The sequence below is a fragment of the Aquarana catesbeiana genome, linkage group LG13 (genome assembly GCF_042186555.1).
Source record: "Aquarana catesbeiana isolate 2022-GZ linkage group LG13, ASM4218655v1, whole genome shotgun sequence".
Classification (NCBI taxonomy): Eukaryota; Metazoa; Chordata; class Amphibia; order Anura; family Ranidae; genus Aquarana; species Aquarana catesbeiana.
In genome coordinates, this window is record NC_133336.1 from 52,479,802 (window position 1) to 52,497,797 (window position 17,996).

The following is a 17,996-nucleotide window of genomic DNA, read 5'->3' on the forward strand; positions in this document are numbered from 1 at the left end:
CTTTGGGAAAAAGATGGAGGATGCGTTGAGCACAGATACCAAAGCATGTGAGCTCCCTTCTTGTGTGTAGATAAATACAAAACTTTTAGATGTGTTCTGTGGCAAATGCAACGTACAGCAAACTGGGAAATGGGCATGACAGACACACAGAGGTTGAACTAGATACTTACATCTTTATTCAACCGCACCAACGATGAAACTATAAGCCTCAAAACTGCGCACACCCGGTACCCAAAACTATCCACATACAGTTCTTTAAAGTCCCTACAGGTCATTTCGGCGTTCACTGCATTACGCAACATGAGTAGCGCAAATCAACATGGTAATACGCAGGCAACCCCATCGTATTTAGGTTAGGATGTGCACGTATGAGGGGGGGGAGGCAAACTATTTTTTTATGAGCATGGTGTTGCACAGACCAGCCACGATCCTCCTCCACTGGGGCTCACTGCTACTGCTGCTCCTGGCTCCAACCCCCCAACTGTCCCCATAGCAAGCCACTTGCTATGGGGATACTCATGCTCACCCGAGACCCACTCTGATTGTACATAAAACCCCCAGGAGACCCTTGGCTCTCAGGCACATCGCTGATAAAAGATCAGGTAAGTATTAGGGGTTTTTTTTTACTTTACTACATAGCATGCAGTAAGGTAAATAAAATAAAAAATCCTGCCTTTACAAACACTAACTCAGAGTGACAATGAAAGTGCCTTGAGGACAAAGGCTGCATCTGCAGAGGCCTGTATATCAACCTGGTAGAAATTGGAGAAGGTATGAACAGAAGATAAGGTGACAGCCTTACAGATATGGGCAACAGTAGCTTGATGGAAACAGACAGCAGCATGGCACTAAATTGGCTAATACATATAAAGAAATGTGCAATGGCAAATATAATTAATAAAGTGCATGTGTGCATTAGTATAAATGCGTACTGATCAGGGTGGATATAAATCAATGATGAAAAAAAAATGATATCTAAAAGATGGTTTTCTGCTTACAATACATTAATAAATTTAGTTAATTCAGCATGAAATGGAGCTTAGTTATGTAGCATGAGGTTGTATATTCTGCAATAATTAAATTTTTGGTAAACTCATTAAATGAAACCAAGCTCTGCAAGCAGAGATAACATGCACTGCATTGATGCATTCACACAATGTCACAGTAACCATGCGATAAAACAAAGTTCAAGAATATTCTTTTATCCCATTGTTTTGCACATCTATGTACACTACAAACTGTATGATTGAATCGGTTCTGATATCGCTGTTTTACTAACCTCACGGCTTATTATTCTAAATAGGAAACCTTCATTTTTTTTGCAATTATTAAAGATTCTAACTACCAGCAAGAATAATCATTACATTTAAAGAGCACCTGTCATTTCAGATTCATTATGGCAGACTCCTGGTTGGAAGCTAAACAGTGGGGAACTTGAGTGGAGAGTGAACAAGTCTTGCTTTTTTGACTGCTGGTGATTGTTGGGTTGCATCTTTAGGTTCTTTTTCCACTTGGACAACTCTGAACTGGTCTAAGTGCTGAGTTAAAACCAGAGTTGAAAACAGGAGGTTGTAACAGGGGACATAGTACCTGTGTAGTGTGAGTACCTGAGTGTTGTCTGAGTAGTGTGTGGATCGTTAGTACTTGTGTATTGTGTACTGTATACTTGTGTATTGCGAGTGCACGTAGTTCTGCGAGTGCCTGTGTATTGTCTTGAGTATTAGTGTCAGGAAGCTAGTTGTTAGGTAATTTGGACAGGGTACAATCCCCAATCCTCATTAAATTTAATAGGTACGATGCCCGGCGGTTGTGGAAAGGCAACTTGTACATCTTGCGGCATGTATGCATTCCTTGATCATCCGATCGAGGGTGAATACTGCTGTGCAAAATCTAAGTGCATTGTTTCCCTGGAAGCCCAGGTTCTGAATCTGGGGAAGCAACTGTCAGCACTGAGAAGTCCCTCCATACTAAAGGAGAGCCAGGAATGTACACGGCAGGTGCCGGCACAGAGGCGGGTGGAGACAAAGGTGCAGGCACTAGCAAAGAGTAGATGGGTGACAGTCAGGAAGGGTAGAGGGGGAAATGCCAGGGAGGCCGATCCAAGGCTGGAGCATCCCAATAAGTACGCTCCATTGAGTGACATTGGTGAAACCAGTCAGGGACCAGCACTACTGGAGCTGAGGGACTCTCCTAGCTGCCAGGGGAAGAACTCCTCCAGTTAGAGTGGGGGGGGGGGAGCGAAGGGAAAGGAAAGACAAATTCTGTTGGTAGGGGACTCAATTCTTAGAAAGACAGAGAGGCCAATCTGTAACAGAGACCCGAAGCGCTGAACAATAAGTTGTCTACTGGGCGCTCGGGCTCGGCACCACAGATCTGGCGGACAGATTACTGGGAGGGGTGCACATTGGCACCAATGACAAAGTCAGAGGCAGATGGAGTGTCCTTAAGAACGATTTTAGGGACTTAGGAGCTAAATTGAGGAAAAGGACCTCCAAGGTAGTATTTCTCAGAAATACTACCAGTACATCGAGCCACACGAGAAAGGCAGAGGGAGATTAGGAATGTAAACTTTCCGACCCCACTGTGTGTTTTGTTTTAATATATAAAAAAAAAAATTTTCCAGCAAAAAATACTGATTTTAACTTTGTAAGAGATAAGTGCCAGAAAAAGGATATCTTTAAAATGGTTAAACTTCCCTCATTTACAGTCCGAAGTTTATTCCTTTGATCTAAGAACGAAAAGTTACAATGTTTATAGTTCTGTACCAGCACAGATAGGCCCCATTCACACTGGGGCGGTAGGGGGCGTCGGCGGTAAAACATCACTATTTTTAGCGCTGTTTTACCGCGGTATTCGGCCGCTAGCGGTGCGGTTTTAACCCCCCGCTGGCGGCCGAAAAAGGGTTAAAACCCCTCGTATAGCGCGGCTATAGCCGCGGTATTACCGCAGTATAGCCGCGCTGTCCCATTGATTTCAATGGGCAGGAGCGGTGAAGGAGCGGCGAATACACCGCTCCAAAGATGCGGCTGACAGGAGATTTTTTCTTCTCCTGCCAGCGCACCGCTTCAGTGTGAAAGCCCTCGGGCTTTCACACTGAATAAACAGCGGAGGCTGTTTAGGGGCGGTTTGCAGGCGCTATTTTTAGCGCAATAACGCCTGCAAACCGCCCCAGTGTGAAAGGGGCCTTAATGTTGTGAAAAACTTGTCAGGGCCTGTTTTTTCTTCTTTTGACAGCTGAGTAAGCAGAGAACTCTCCACACTTAAAGCGGAGGGCCACCCTGGAAAAAAAAATGCCACCAAAATTCCTAAAAAAATTTAAAAAAAAAAAAAAAAAACACATTTGGAAAAAAAATAAAAAAAATTTATACTTACTTACTTACTTAAACCCTTGTTGCTAGGCAGTCTTCCTAATCTGCCTCTTCCTATTCCGCAGCGTGTTCTCCTCGGTGAGTGGCTCCGTTGTCTTCTGGGAACTGTGTGTGTTCCCAGAAGACCACGGGGCCATTCACAGATCGCTAAACTGGCAGTGAAGCCATAAGGCTCCACTGCCTGTTTCCCTTACCTAGAATGGCGGTGGCGGGACCCGATGGACGGTTCGGCCTCGGGCGGCCGACATCGCGGGCACCCAGGACAGGTAAGTCTACTTATTTAAAGTCAGCAGCTACAGTGTTTGTAGCTGCTGACTTTAAAAATGTTTTTTAGCTGGCCGGAATCCCGCTTTAACACATAAATGAATCAGGAAATTCTGCATAGAGATCTTGAGGGGGGGTTGATTTGAGATCACGATTTTTTTTTAACGCTTAATCGTACAGCTCTACAACATGATCAGCATATAGAGCCACTGCCTAGTGCTCCTTTTAAATGCTTCCCGCCCAAGCTCTGGCCCCACCTCCAGCTGTCCCATTGGCAGGTTGGAGGACACATACCTGCTTCCTGTGCAGCTCTCCAGTGACCTCAGAGCCTTAAGTGTACCAAGCTGTCTGCTGCCATTCCTTGCGGTTTCTTTTTTTGCATTTTTTAATTCCCCACAGTAAAACCCAGACATGACGTCACCAGCTATTAGCCAATACACAATAAGCGGAAGTGGCGTAGGTGGAAGCGCCCGTCCAAAGGGCACTCATTGCCACTACCAAGATGGCCACCAATCTGACCTGCATCATCGGCAGTTACGTGAATGCCGGAATTGATCCACCCAGCGTTCCCAGTTCCATCGCCATCTTGCTGCTCTCCACCCTACTCTACTCCTGTCACTGGTGAGTGTGGGGATATGGCAGAATGCCAAGCAGCATGGGGGGGGATGGTTGCTGACCCCCCCAGTGGGGATGAAACCTCGGGCATAAATGCCAGGTGGTCCTGGCCGGGTTGCTGCCCTTGTCCTGACACTGCCCCAAGGTCCTGCTGGGGCAGCCGGGCAGGGAGTCCCCTGCAAGTAGCACAGGGACTGGAAGAAAATAATAAACCTGGTGCACCTCCTGTGGGTCCAGAGGAAAAACTAACTGCGGCATGCAGGCAAGACTAACTATTTATAATAGTAGACAATTAGGTTTCCTGTTTCTAGGTAGGAGGAGCTTTTCAGATGATTCCCTGGAAGAGGATTGAGAAAAAGATTTAGCTATACATTACATTTATAACACAATTTGTCACAATAGAATATTTAGCACACACCATAGACACAGTCATTAGCAGGTTTCCTTTCTTTTGACCGCTAAAATGCAGGAATATATACAAAAGCAAAAATAGCAAGCTAGCGGTAAATGCTTGTTCTAATCAGAGTACAAAGTACATTACTCCCACATTAAATGCAAATCCCTGACAGCAATGCTATAGGCTTCACCAACATGCTCCACCATAACTACAACTTGTGCATCATTTTTGGTAAATCTAGTAGAAGATAGAGTCTTAAACAAGTCACAGATTATGCAATGTTCTTTCCTGCACCCATGGATTGCAGGAAAGAAATTTGCTCGATTCCTCCATCAATGTCATCGATAGGGGAATCCCCTTCCCGTAGAATTACTGTCTTCTGCTGGTGGGAGCCTATTAAAGCCACCAGCAGTAATAGCATGCAAAAAATCCAACAGGCTGGTTGTACTAAAGTTGATCGATAAATTGACTTCAGTAAAACCAGCCTGCCAATAGATAGATAGAAACTCGTCTAGTCACCGCTGAACCGGCCAGATTCAATCTATGGCTGGCTTTACAGTGGACATTTCAACTAAGAAAATGAAATGCAAAAAAAAAAAAAAAAAAGTGATGCATCATTATACTTGATTACTGCAACCAAAACTAAGGCAAACAAAGCAACATCAACCAAAAAAAGCTAACTATTACCAGCCCTGCTGTAAGTTTGCAGTTCTTGATCTTCTCGATGTCTGAACTCCTGAACATATGCACTTTCATAATGTGCCCTAGGAGAGAAAACAAAAGTAATAATTTTAATATGTATATTAAAGCTTGAAAAACCTCAAAAATGTAATATTGCAGCTTAACAATCCTTAGTTGTGGTGGCTAGATTAGTTTTTCAGGATTTTACTTTTTTTTTTCCCACCTGATCCAGTCAGTAAAACAACTTCTGTCTTTTGGAGAGGGGGTAGTGTTACACAAGAAGGTGGACTAGGGTTGCCACCTCATCCCTTTAAACCCGAACACATATGAATTACACAGGTTCTAAGGCTAATTTAATGCAGATAAGGCACTATATGAATTTAATTACCACCTAATCAGCCACAGAACCTGTGTAATTCATATGTGTTCGGGTTTAAAGGGATGAGGTGGCAACCCTAAGGTGGACTTCAAATCTTAAAAAACCCATGCCACTCAAAGAAATTATATTCAGCCCAAGTTCAATAAAATATAGCAGTTGTCTCAAGCTGCAGCTATCTCACACTTAAGTGCTAAAATAAAAAAAAAAAAAAGTAATTATTTACACACATATATATTCAAGATTTGAAGACTGTGTGGAAGTATGGGCCAAAATCACACCCGAGCAATGCACGCGCCTAGTTTCTCCATATAGGTGGTGTCTTGAAGCTGTCATTACCAACAAAGGATTTTGTACTTCGTATTAAATACATTTCAGTTAGCGTGTTCAATACGTTTTCCCTGTGTCATTCCATTTTATTACACAATTTCTGAACTTGGTTTTCTACATGTATGAATTGCATGGGATGTTACATGGTAAAAATTTCATGTCAATCGCACCTTTAGATACAGATTTACCTAGAAAAATGGTGACGTGTTCAATACTTTTTTTTACCAGAGAAAAATAGATCTATCTAAATATCCATCCATCTATCTAATCTACACACACATAGGATCAAAATTAGAAAACCACCTACAATTTCCTGCTTAGTCCTTTTTGAAATTATCCAAACAGGAGTAAAAGCAGTTTTGTTAAGCATATTTCATGAGCTACAAATATTTTGAAGCACAGAATAAAAAATTCAATGACATTTGAAAAAAAAAACATTGATCAAAATTAGAGAACAATTTTAGATACTTTCCAGCTATTGGTGTTAATCTGGCACCTTGTGCCAGTTTCTTTAGTTTTCTGACCAACCCTATTTAACTGTCAGCCTAACTTTCCAGTTTTCACTGACTTTGCAAGATGAAACCCTACGGCAGCAAGTGGTCCAGATGAAGGCCAAAGGGATGACCCTTTCAGCCATAGCAAGAGAAATCTGTGATTTCTAGAATATTGCATTCAAGTCCCCCAAGAAGGCTGGTCTTCCATGAAAGACAAATGCAAGAGGACAGGTTAATGTGGAGAATCTCAATGGGCAATCTGTTCAACACCGCAGCTGTGACTGCTCACCAGTTCAGCACTGAACAGAGTAGGGCTGCAACTAATGATTATTTTCATAATTAGTTGGCAGATTATGGTTTTGATTAATCGTATAATATTCTTTACAAAAGTGAGGTGTATAATTTTAGTTAATATGTAAACTTAAAAAAAGGCAATTTATTCTTAAATATACTGTATATATGATTAAGAGGTTGAATCTGGTAAATATCAGACTGAGATAAATTTGTTATTTAAAAAGGAGAAGTCCAGCCAAAGCTCGTTTGGCTGTACTCATCCTATGGATCACAGGAGTGTAGTTGGTTTAGCACTCCTGTTACCCAATTTCAGCAGAGAGCGGGCTGAAGTCCCTTCTCTGCTTTCCAAATACGCAACAGCTGAAAAAAGCATAGATGTGAACGTGTCCCATAGGAAACCATGTTAACTGTAGTGTGTTTCTGCAAAAAACACCAAAAACGTATAGGTGTGAACCAGGCCTAAGATGTTTTGTAGCAGCAGCATGCTTTTTTGTATCACCTGTCATAATGGGGTTAAAAAAAATAAATAAAATTATCCCTTTATAGTACAAAAAGAGCAGATAATGACTACTATAAGGGGTTCATTTATACTGTTAAACAGTGAAAGTAATACAGTTGTGCTCATAAGTTTACATACACTGGCAGAATTTATGATTTCTTGGCCATTTTTCAGAGAATACAAAATGATGACACAAACATTTTTCACTCATGGTTAGTGTTTGGCTGAAGCCATTTATTATCAATCAACTGTGTTTACTCTTTTTAAATCATAACAGAAACTACCCAAATGACCCCCATTAAAAGATTACATGCGATTTTGGCCTAATGACATGCACACAAGTTGACACAAAGGGGTTTGAAAGGTTATTAAAAAGGTAACCATCCTCACCTGTGATCCGTTTGCTTGAGAGATAGATATATCTATATATCTATCTATTTTCTGGAGTCCTGACAGACCCTTACCTCTTATCCAGTGCTGCACTGACATTTCTGGATTCTGAGTCAAATGGGAAAGCAAAAAATTGTCAAAGGATCTGCGGGAAAAGTAGTTGAACTGTATAAAACAGGAAAAGAATATAAAAAGATATTCAAGGAATTGACAATGCCAATCAGCAGTGTTCAAACTAATCAACAAGTGGAAAATTAACCGTTCTGTTGAAACCAAACCACGGTCAGGTAGACCAACTAAAATTTCAACCACAACTGCCAGGAAAATTGTTCGGAATGCAAAGAAAAACATATAACGTCAGGTTAAATACAGGACTCTGAAAACATGTGGTGTGGCTGTTTCAAGATGCACAATAAGGAGGCACTTGAAGATGGGCTGCATGGTTGAGTCGCCAGAATAAAGCCACTACTACGCAAATGCCACAAAGTATCCCGCTTACAATACGCCAAACAGCAGAGACAAGCCTCAAACCTTCTGGCACAAAGTCATTTTAAGTGATGAGCCCAAAATTGAGCTTTTTGGCCACAACCATAAACGCTACATTTGGAGAGGAGTCAACAATGCCTACTGTGAAACACGGAGGTGGATCGCTGATGTTTTGGGGGATGTGTGAGCTACAAAGGCACAGGAAATTTGGTCAAAACTGTTGGCAAGATGAATGCAGTACGTTATCAAAAAATACTGAAGGAACATTTGCATTCAGCCAGGAAGCTGCGCCTGGGATGTACTTGGACATTCCAACATGACAATGATCCAAAACACAAGGCCAAGTCGACCTGGCTACAGCAGAATAAAGTGAAGGTTTTGGAGCGGCCATCTCAGTCTCTTGACCGCAATATCGTTGAGCCACTCTGGGGAGATCTCAAATATGCCGTTCATGCAAGACAGCCTAGGAATTTACAGGAACTGGAGGCTTTTTTCCAACAGGAATGGGCAGCTTTACCTTCTGAGAAGATAAAGAGCCTCATCCACAAATACCACAAAAGACTTCAAGCTGTCATTGATGTTAAAGGAAGCAATACACGGTATTAAGAACTGGGGTATGTAAACTTTTAATCAGGGTCACTTGGCTAGTCTGATATATATATATATATATATATATATATATATATATATATATATATATATATATATATATATATATATATATATATATATATATATATATATATATTAGCCAAATAACCGTGAGTGAAAAAAAGTTTGTGCTATCATTCATATTCTCTGAAAAATGGTCAAGAAAGCATAAATTCTGCCAGGGTATGTAAACTTATGAGCACAACTGTAAATGCAAACACCATTCACATGGCGGATGGTCTCATTAACTAAACAAGTCTAGAGAGATTGGCTCCGATAGTTGCTGTGAAGGGACTAGAGATTGACATTTTGCCTTTAGGTAATAGAAAAACGTATCTACAGTAGGTTTCAGAGGACCACAGCTCTCAACTTGGAGAGCACCCTGCAGCCAACATTGCACAAAGATTTGAAAAGTACGAGAAGGCAGAGTTCAGTGAGTGGAAGTTCTGTACCAGCCTCACAAAAATTTACCAGGGCATCCAAAGCTTTACTGGGTCACACCAAGGGCTCTCTCATGGCTCTGGATAGCGAGAAAATATTCTATAGCTACGCGACAGTCTGTAAAGCGCCACAATGCCGAGTTCAACGCCCAAAAGCGGCAAACCAGATAAATCTTCACTAATGCCCAGTACACACGGTCAGAATTTCTGACAGAAAAACTCAGATGGGAGCTTTTCATCATATATTCTGACCGTGTGTATGCCCCATCGGACTTTTTACGTTGAAAATTCAGACGGACTTAAATAGAGAACATGTTTTATATTTTTCCGACGGAACAAATTCCTATCAGGAAAACCGCTCATCTGTATGCTGTTCCGACGTACCAAAAATGAGGCATGCTCTAAAGCAAGTACGAGACGTCGTACGTGTTGTCCAGTCATAAGTCACCGCGTTCTAGACGGTCGGAATTTGGTGTGACCGTGTGTATGCAAGACAGCTTGAGCAGAATTCCATCAGAAAAACCTTCAGAGTTTATTCCGACGTCAAAACTGATCGTGTGTACAGGGCATTATACATAGGATTATTCACAAAGTGAGACTTCAGAGACTGGGTCACATGAGAAGCTGTGCCATGTTTCTGAAGAGTGCCCCATGCATAAAACAGAAGACCAGGATCTGGAGAGCAACAAATAGCAAACTTAAGTACTTAGAGGTACTAAAAAGCGTTTTTCCTTAATGCATTCCTTCCAATTAGGTAAAAAAATAAATAAATGTTTAGGCATCCGCATCTCCCTTCATCACCCACCCTCTCCCTTTTACTTACCTGAGCCTTCATTCAATCAAGCGCTCCCAGTGCTGTCAGCCAGTAACAAGGGAGCAGGTCGAGTCCTGCTGTTTGCGTCAATGAATGCAGCAGCGGGGCTCGGGAGTGAGCACGTACAAATGCCCCCCATGGTAAGCGGTTTCCAATGGAGGCACTGGACAGAGGGGCCAACAGGGGGTCCAAGGAGGTTTGCAGGTGCTCTGTGAAAATTCATTGCACAGAGCAGGCAAGTATACACGTTTGTTATTTAAAGAAAAAAAAATAGTTACCTTTACAATTGCTCTTCAGTAGGGTTGTACAGATACCACTTTAAGTCCGAGTACCGACACTTTTTTCCCCAAGTATTCGCCGATACTGATTAACGATACTTTTTTTTTTTTTTTGTCATGTGACAGTGGTACCAATATGCAGCACTGATGAGCACTGCCAGCACAGATGAGGCGTGGACTGTCAATGGTTTCTTTTTATTTCATTTTTTACAATTTTATTTTTTACAGTTTAACCTTTCAATATTTATTACAATTTTTTTTATTTTTTTATCAGCCCCGTTAGGGAGTGGCTTTGGTGACATATCAGGGGTCTGAACAGACCCCTGACATCTCCCTTTTGAGACAGGGAAAAGGACTGAGGACACAGATTCTCTAGTCCCTTTCTCTGAAGCCTCAGCTGCACTGAAGATTAACCAACAAGAGACAGAGGCTCCTGTTCATTCATACATTGACGCATTCTAAACACAGTTTACGACGCTCAGTTATGAATGGGCAGAGTCAGTGATCACCAACTGTTCATTCAGAAAGAGTGTCATTTACTGGCTCCTTCCTCTGCTCTTCACCCTGACAGATCTGGGATGGAGGGGGGGGGGCCAGAGGAGGACCTGGAAAATCGGAAGAGCACATGGAGGACACAGGGGAGCTGGAGGAGGACACAGGGGACAGTCAGGGGCAGTTACAAGCATCAACCTCCCTGTATAGCTTTCAGCAAAGCTGCAGGAGGGAGAGGAGGAGAAGCGTCTGTCAGCTGCTTTATTGAAAGCTATACAAGGGAGATTAGTGCTTTTAACTGCCACCACCGCCGCACCGATCATCTGAGACTGCCCGGTCCCCCTATTACGCTGAGGATGCCAGGCTCGGTACAACAGGTATCAGTTTAAGCATTGGAGCATTTGCACGAGTACAAGTACTCGAGCAAATGCTCGGTATCGGCACCGATACCAGCATCGGTGCAACCCTACCTTAAAGATCAAATTCCATGCTGGCCCTGCAATCTCAGGTCCAACAAGGACCTGGTATGGCCTCAAAAGCTCTTGCTGAGGATATACCAATCCTGATAGTTGCGGCGAAGAGACTAAAAGATAGACACCTTTGCTTGAAGTTAAAGAAAAATATATCTATGGTACAAAAATATCATAGGAAAGAAGGAAAAAAAATAAAAAAATAAAAAACACCCCACATTTCCAGGCAGTACTATAATCCTGTGTCCCTCAAAAGATGAAGAAATATAGCAATATACTTAGGCTCCTATTCCTCACTTCCTAGGCAGCTGATGATCTTTTTTTTGATACTCTAATGTGGACATGCCTTCAGCATCCTGCATTGTACAGGGTGACTTCAAAGCTGCAATCAGTGAAAGAAAGGCTTCAGGAGGACCATTCACACAAAAACAAGGAAGGCTGCGGGGGCAAACAAGGCAAGCATATCACCTTAACCATCTAGTGAGGCACATTGAGCAGCTGACCCTGGCAGTGGGAGGGCCCAACTGCAATGGTAAATGTTTTTCTTCCCCTGAGCTCAGATATAAGGCCCCATTCACACTTGAATGTAGTGTTTTCAGGCAGAAAGTCACGCAATTTTGCCGCGTCTTTGTATAGGTCAAAGGGTCACCAATGTAAAAAGAACAAAAAAAAAAAAACGCCCCAAATCTGCCAAAAACAAAAAAGTTCCAGAACTTGTTTGAGCTTCAGGCATTTTGGAGCGGAGATGTGAACCATCTCCATAGAGAATTTCTTTTTCTTTTTCCCCTCCAGCGTTTTGTAGCTTCAAGTTACAAAACGCTCAGGTGTGAATAGGGCCTAAATATCTGAGACCCATTAATATGTCCACTAATGTATAACTTTAAGTGGACAAACAAATCAAGTCAGCTAATAACTAGTCCATTAAAGGGATTTTCTCCCTTTTTGATTAGATTATTACAGTTTACCGTGGAAATATTCAATCTATTTGGAGCATGTCAAAGTGTCAGTGAACTGCCTGAAGACATTTTGGTTTAATTGCACTTAGTGATATAAAGTAACTGCGACACCATGAATATTCCATTCTGGTCTTCTACAAATAAATTAGTCTCTGAATGATTCATGGCCAGGACCTACTGATGGGCTGTGTCCAATTACAGGCCAGAGCCCTGTGTTGACAATACAGAGCTCTGTTCAAAAAGAACGATCTCAGTTTGTTCGCACTGCAAAGCGGGGGGAACCAACAAATAGATTTTAGTAAAAGAAGCAGAATACACACATTTACACTTGTTAGGCACACAATTAACCTGTCGATTACCACGAGGGGTTAACCCCTTTCCAGCCAGTGTCATTAGTACAGTGATTGTGTATAGTATGGTCACTGGTGATGTCAATTTCAATCAGCTCCCAACCGGTGTCAGATTGTCCGCCGCAACACAATACCACTATAATCGTAGTTTGTAGATGCTATTAAAAAAAAAAAAAAAAAAAAAAAAAAAGGACTTACACATATACATTTTTGTTTACCAAAGACATGTAGCAGAATACATTTTGGCCAAAATTTATGAAGAAATGTGATTGTTTTTACTGGATATGTTTTATAGCAGAAAGAACATTTTTTTTCTGAAAAATACAAACTGTAATTATCCAATACCAAGGAAAGCTCTATTTGTGTGGAAAAAAAATAACGATACAAGATTCATTTGTGTACAGTGCTGCATAGCCACGAAATATAGTATAACAAGTAATTCTGCGCTACCCAAATAGTAAGCAGCTAACACACCCAATAGGATATAAGCATATAACAAAAAACAATAAGTGTAGCGGTAATATGACAAATAACCATATATTATGTAGTGTGAAGACCATTAGAATCAGCATATCAAAATGTGTGGTGGGGACAAAAAAAGTATATCAATAAATGATCAAGTCCTCAAGAAATATATCATATGAAATTTTGGGATAAGAGTCCTCAATAAATATGCGACTTCATATTAAAGCATATCAAAAATACAGAAAACATCTGGACTGAAGAAACACCACAACCGACAGTGAGGAGGCTTACCGGAACGTTTGAACCCAATAAAACACGTTCAATTGGGTCAAACAAGCTTGAATCCTAAATGGTTGATAGAGTTCCGTGGCAGAGGATCCAAGGATAATCTGTGTGATGGTGTAAGCCTCAGGGGTGATGTTCGCAATAGATGATGGTTATATTGGGCAAGGAGAAACAAAAAAAGGCCACATAGTGTAATCCATATGGAAAATGTATACCAAATTATAAAAAAGAAATACACTCACATGAGCAATGGATAAAAGACAGCGCTATACAAGTAAAATGGCGGCAGTGGGGTCTGACGCGTTTCATCTCCTTGGACATCGTCTGGGGGATGTCCAAGGAAACGAAACGCATCGGGTAGGACCTCACTGCCGCCATTTTACTTGTACAGCGCTGTCTTCAATGGAGAAGATGCAGAAAAGCATGCAGTGCGTTTTAGCAGCAAGTTGTGTTTTTTCATCTGCCCACCATCAAATTTGCCAAATCAATTAAAAAGCATGAAGAATGCAAAACCGCAAATCGCAGCAAAATCACGTGCGCAAAAATCAAAGACGCACAGCAAAAAGCACTGCAGAAACGGATCAAAAGCAAACTACATAGGTGTGACCCAAGCCTTATGCCGGCCACGTGGATCAAAATTTGATCTGTAGTGTATTGTATCATGTTCAGAAGGCATATCGAGAGTCAACAAGATAGAGCGACATATTGAAGCATTACAGGTAGAAGTACAAATCGCCTACAACAAAACGAGGAAATCGTGTGTGTACAGTATGTTGTAGGAGTCACACTTTGAATCAGTAATAATCGGCAAGCAGTTGCTCAATGGGGGTCAATTCATTTTTAATATGTAAAAAAAAAAAAAAAAAACTCTGCCATGTCTCCATGCTTTATTTTGTTGAGAAATCATTTTGAAAACACCCCTAGTATTTCTACCTGTGGCCATCTTCTGTAAGGGCAGATTATTCATGTAGAATTAATTTCCTGGAATCAATCTGCCCCTTGCTTAGGTATGCAGTAGGGTTGTCCCGATACCACTTTTTTAGGACCGAGTACAAGTACCGATACTTTTTTTCAAGTACTCGCCGATACCGAATACCGATACTTTTTTAATGTCACGTGACAGTGTTTTTTTTTTTTTTTTTTTTTTTTTTTTTTTAACAGTGCTTTTTTTTTGGGGGGGGGGGGGGGGTGAACGGTGTGTGTGTGTGTTTTTTTTTAATTTACAATTTTAATTTTTTACAATAATTTTTTTTTATTCTTTATTGCAATATGTGTTTTTTTTTTTTTTTTTTTTTTTTTTAATCAGCCCTGTTGGGGGGCTTTGGTGAGATATCAGGGGTCTTAACAGACCCCTGAAGTCTCCCCCTTGATACAGAGAAAGAGACAGAGGATAGAGATTCCTCAGTCCCTTTCTCTGCAGCCTCAGCTGCACTGAGAATGAATGGAGAGAAAACAGCGGCTTCTCTCCATTCATAAACTGACACATCATAATCACAGGAGATTACAATGTTTCAGTTATGTGAATGGACAGAGTCAGCTGACTCTATCCATACACAAAGGAAGGAGGAGGAGGACGGCGGAACAGAGGGGGAGAACAGAGGGGGACAGAGAAGGAGAGGGGAACGGAGGGGACAGCGGAGGGGGACAAAAGGAGAGAGGAACGGAGGGGACAGCGGAGGGGGACAGCAGAACGGAGGAGACAGCGGAGAGGCAGAGCAGAACGGAGGAGACAGCGGAGAGGCACAGAGAAGAAGAGGGGAACGGAGGGGACAGCGGAGGGGGACAGAAAAGGAGAGAGGAACGGAGGGGGACAGCAGAGAGGCACAGCAGAACGGAGGAGACAGCGGAGAGGCACAGAGAAGAAGAGGGGAACGGAGGGGACAGCGGAGGGGGACAGAAAAGGAGAGAGGAACGGAGGGGGACAGCAGAACGGAGGAGACAGCGGAGAGGCACAGAGAAGAAGAGGGGAACGGAGGGGACAGCGAAGGGGGACAGAAAAGGAGAGAGGAACGGAGGGGGACAGCGGAGGGGGACAGAGGAACGGAGGGGGCATGGAGAAGGATGCAGTGACAGTCAGCGGTGACCGGTCACCGCTGTATGTCACTAAAGCAGCTGAAAGCCGCTCGGGGAGAAGCTTGTAACTCCCCCATGCGCCGATCACAGCTGACTTCCAGGTATCAGGGGAAGCATCGGGAGCATTTGCCCGAGTACAAGTACTTGGGCAAATGCTCAGTATCGGTGCCGATACCAATACTAGTATCGGTATCGGGACAACCCTAGTATGCAGGCAGGAGGGATGGTGTTTAGCTGAGAAACCCCTCCCCAAGATTAAAGAGAAGGGGGAAAAAATAAATAAATCACACGACAATAGAATACAACTTATCCATTTACAGAGGCTAGTACCAAAAGGATTAAAAACAGTTATCGTTGATCAAGAGTTTAGTTCAGTTTTAATGTTTCATGGATTTTTAACATTTTGTAGGGCAAAAGGATAGACTCATGAAACATTTTAATGTCTGCTAGGGCTGAAACGATTAATTGACAAAATCGATAATGAAAATCACTGACAAAGATTTTCATTATCGATTAGTTGGTCTAATGGCACGGCACGCACCTTCCTCCCTGCCAGTCCCGCCACCGTCCCAGTGTTAGAATCACGTGTGTGCCGGCGCCGCCACTGCATTCTCATGAGAATACAGAGGTGTTCATGTGACCAGGCAAGTCCGCCTCTCTCCTCCTCACCGACGTCAGCCCCCCCCCCCGATATTCTCAGCCCCACCCGCTGCTGCCTCGAGGTAATATAGAGAGGCGAGAAGTAGCCGAGCTGCACCTGCAATGTAAGTTAGCGGCTATTACAATACAGGGGGTCCCCGGGTTACAAACAAGTTAGGGACTGTAGGTTTGTTCTCAAGTTGAATCTGTAAGTCGGAACAGGTACATTTTTTAAGTGTAGCTCCAGCCAAAAAAAACTATTTTTAAGCTTTCTGGATAGCATAGGGAAGGGTTAACACCCCTGTAACATTTGTTTTGCTGTGTGTGCCCCTGTTCAGAAGATTTCACCTCACTTTCTATCCCAATGACAATTGCATTTTGAAAATTTTGGGTTGTTGTGGAAACAAGCCTTGGTGATAAAGCTTCAGTGGAGGTACCTTTTCCCCATAATAGCTCTTACAGGTGTGAATTTCCCTTCCTAGGGGTAGATTTCCTCTCACTTCCTGTTGTCTCCCTCCGTTTGTAAGTAGGAGTCGTTTGTAAGTCGGATGTTTGTAACTAGGGGACCCCCTGTACTCGGTGTACTTTAATTTCTGCAATAAGTGCCCCATAAGTATTTCTGGGGTGGTGTGGAATAGTGCCCCATGATTGGTGTTCCGGGGGGGGGGGGGGAATAGTGCCCCATTGGTTTTTCTGGGAGGGGGAGGAATAATGCACATCATTGGTGTGGAATAGTGCCCCATTGGTGTTCCCGGGAGGGGGGGTGTGGAATAGTGCCCCATCATTGGTATTCCTAGGAGGAATAGTGCCCCATCATTGGTATTCCTAGGAGGAATAGTGCCCAATCATTGGTATTCCTAGGAGGAATAGTACCCCATCATTGGTGTTCCCAGGAGGAATAGTGCCCCATCATTGGTGTTCCCAGGAGGAATAGTGCCCCATCATTGGTGTTCCCGGGAGGAATAGCATATTACGTTTTTATTAATGATTTTATCCGATTAATCGAAAAAATAAATCAGCCAACTAATAGATTATAAAAATAATCGTTAGTTGCAGCCTTAACGTCTGCGCAATTCTACTTAAACCCCGAAAAAACTATTTTAACATGTGGCCAGCTGCCTTGGATTTTCAGCCAACAGGCAGGCTAAGATCCTGAAAATCTTGTTTAAAATCCAAGTGAAAACTGCTCTGTGCGGCATTCTCCTGTGAGCTTAACCGCTTCAGCCCCAGAAGATTCAACCCCCTTCCTGACCAGAGCACTTTTTGCGATTCGGCACTGCGTCGCTTTACCTGACAATTGCGCAGTCATGCGACGTTGCACCCAAACAAAATAGAGCTTTCTTTTTGGTGGTATTTGATCACCTCTGCGGTTTTTATTTTTTGCGCTATATACAAAAAAAAAAAAGTGTCAATTTTGGAAAAAGAAAAAAAAAAAAAAAACGCAATTTTTTACTTTTCGCTATAATGCATAATTGCATATCCCCCAAAAATATATTAAAAAAAACAATTTTTTCCCTCAGTTTAAGCCGATATGTATTCTACATATTTTTGGTAAAAACAAATAAAAATAAAATTAAAAAAAAAAAAAAAAGCAATAAGCGTATATTGATTGCTTTGCGCAAAATTTATAGCATCTACAACATAGGGGATAGTTTTACTGCATTTTTATTTCAAATTTTTTTTTTAAAGTAATGGCAGCGATCTGCGATTATCAGGACTGCGACATTATGGCGGACAGATTGGACACTTGACAATATTTTGGGACCATTGTCATTTATACAGTGATCAGTGCTATAAAAATGCATCGATTCCTGTGTAAACGACACTGGCAGTGAAGGGGTTAACCACTAGGGGGCGGTAAAGGGGTTAAGTGTGCCCTAGGGAGTGAT

The 17,996-nt window shown here is 42.2% G+C and overlaps 1 protein-coding gene across 1 annotated transcript in view; it reads right to left on the reverse strand.

Annotated features, from left to right (window-relative positions):
- The window catches only part of TDRD9 (tudor domain containing 9), a 393,320-nt gene that overhangs the window by 343,669 nt on the left and 31,655 nt on the right, over window positions 1-17,996 (reverse strand). Inside the window, exon 2 of the mRNA XM_073609957.1 lies at window positions 5,332-5,408. Within this exon, the coding sequence (XP_073466058.1) occupies window positions 5,332-5,408 (77 nt within the window). The remainder of the gene's footprint in view (window positions 1-5,331; window positions 5,409-17,996) is intronic.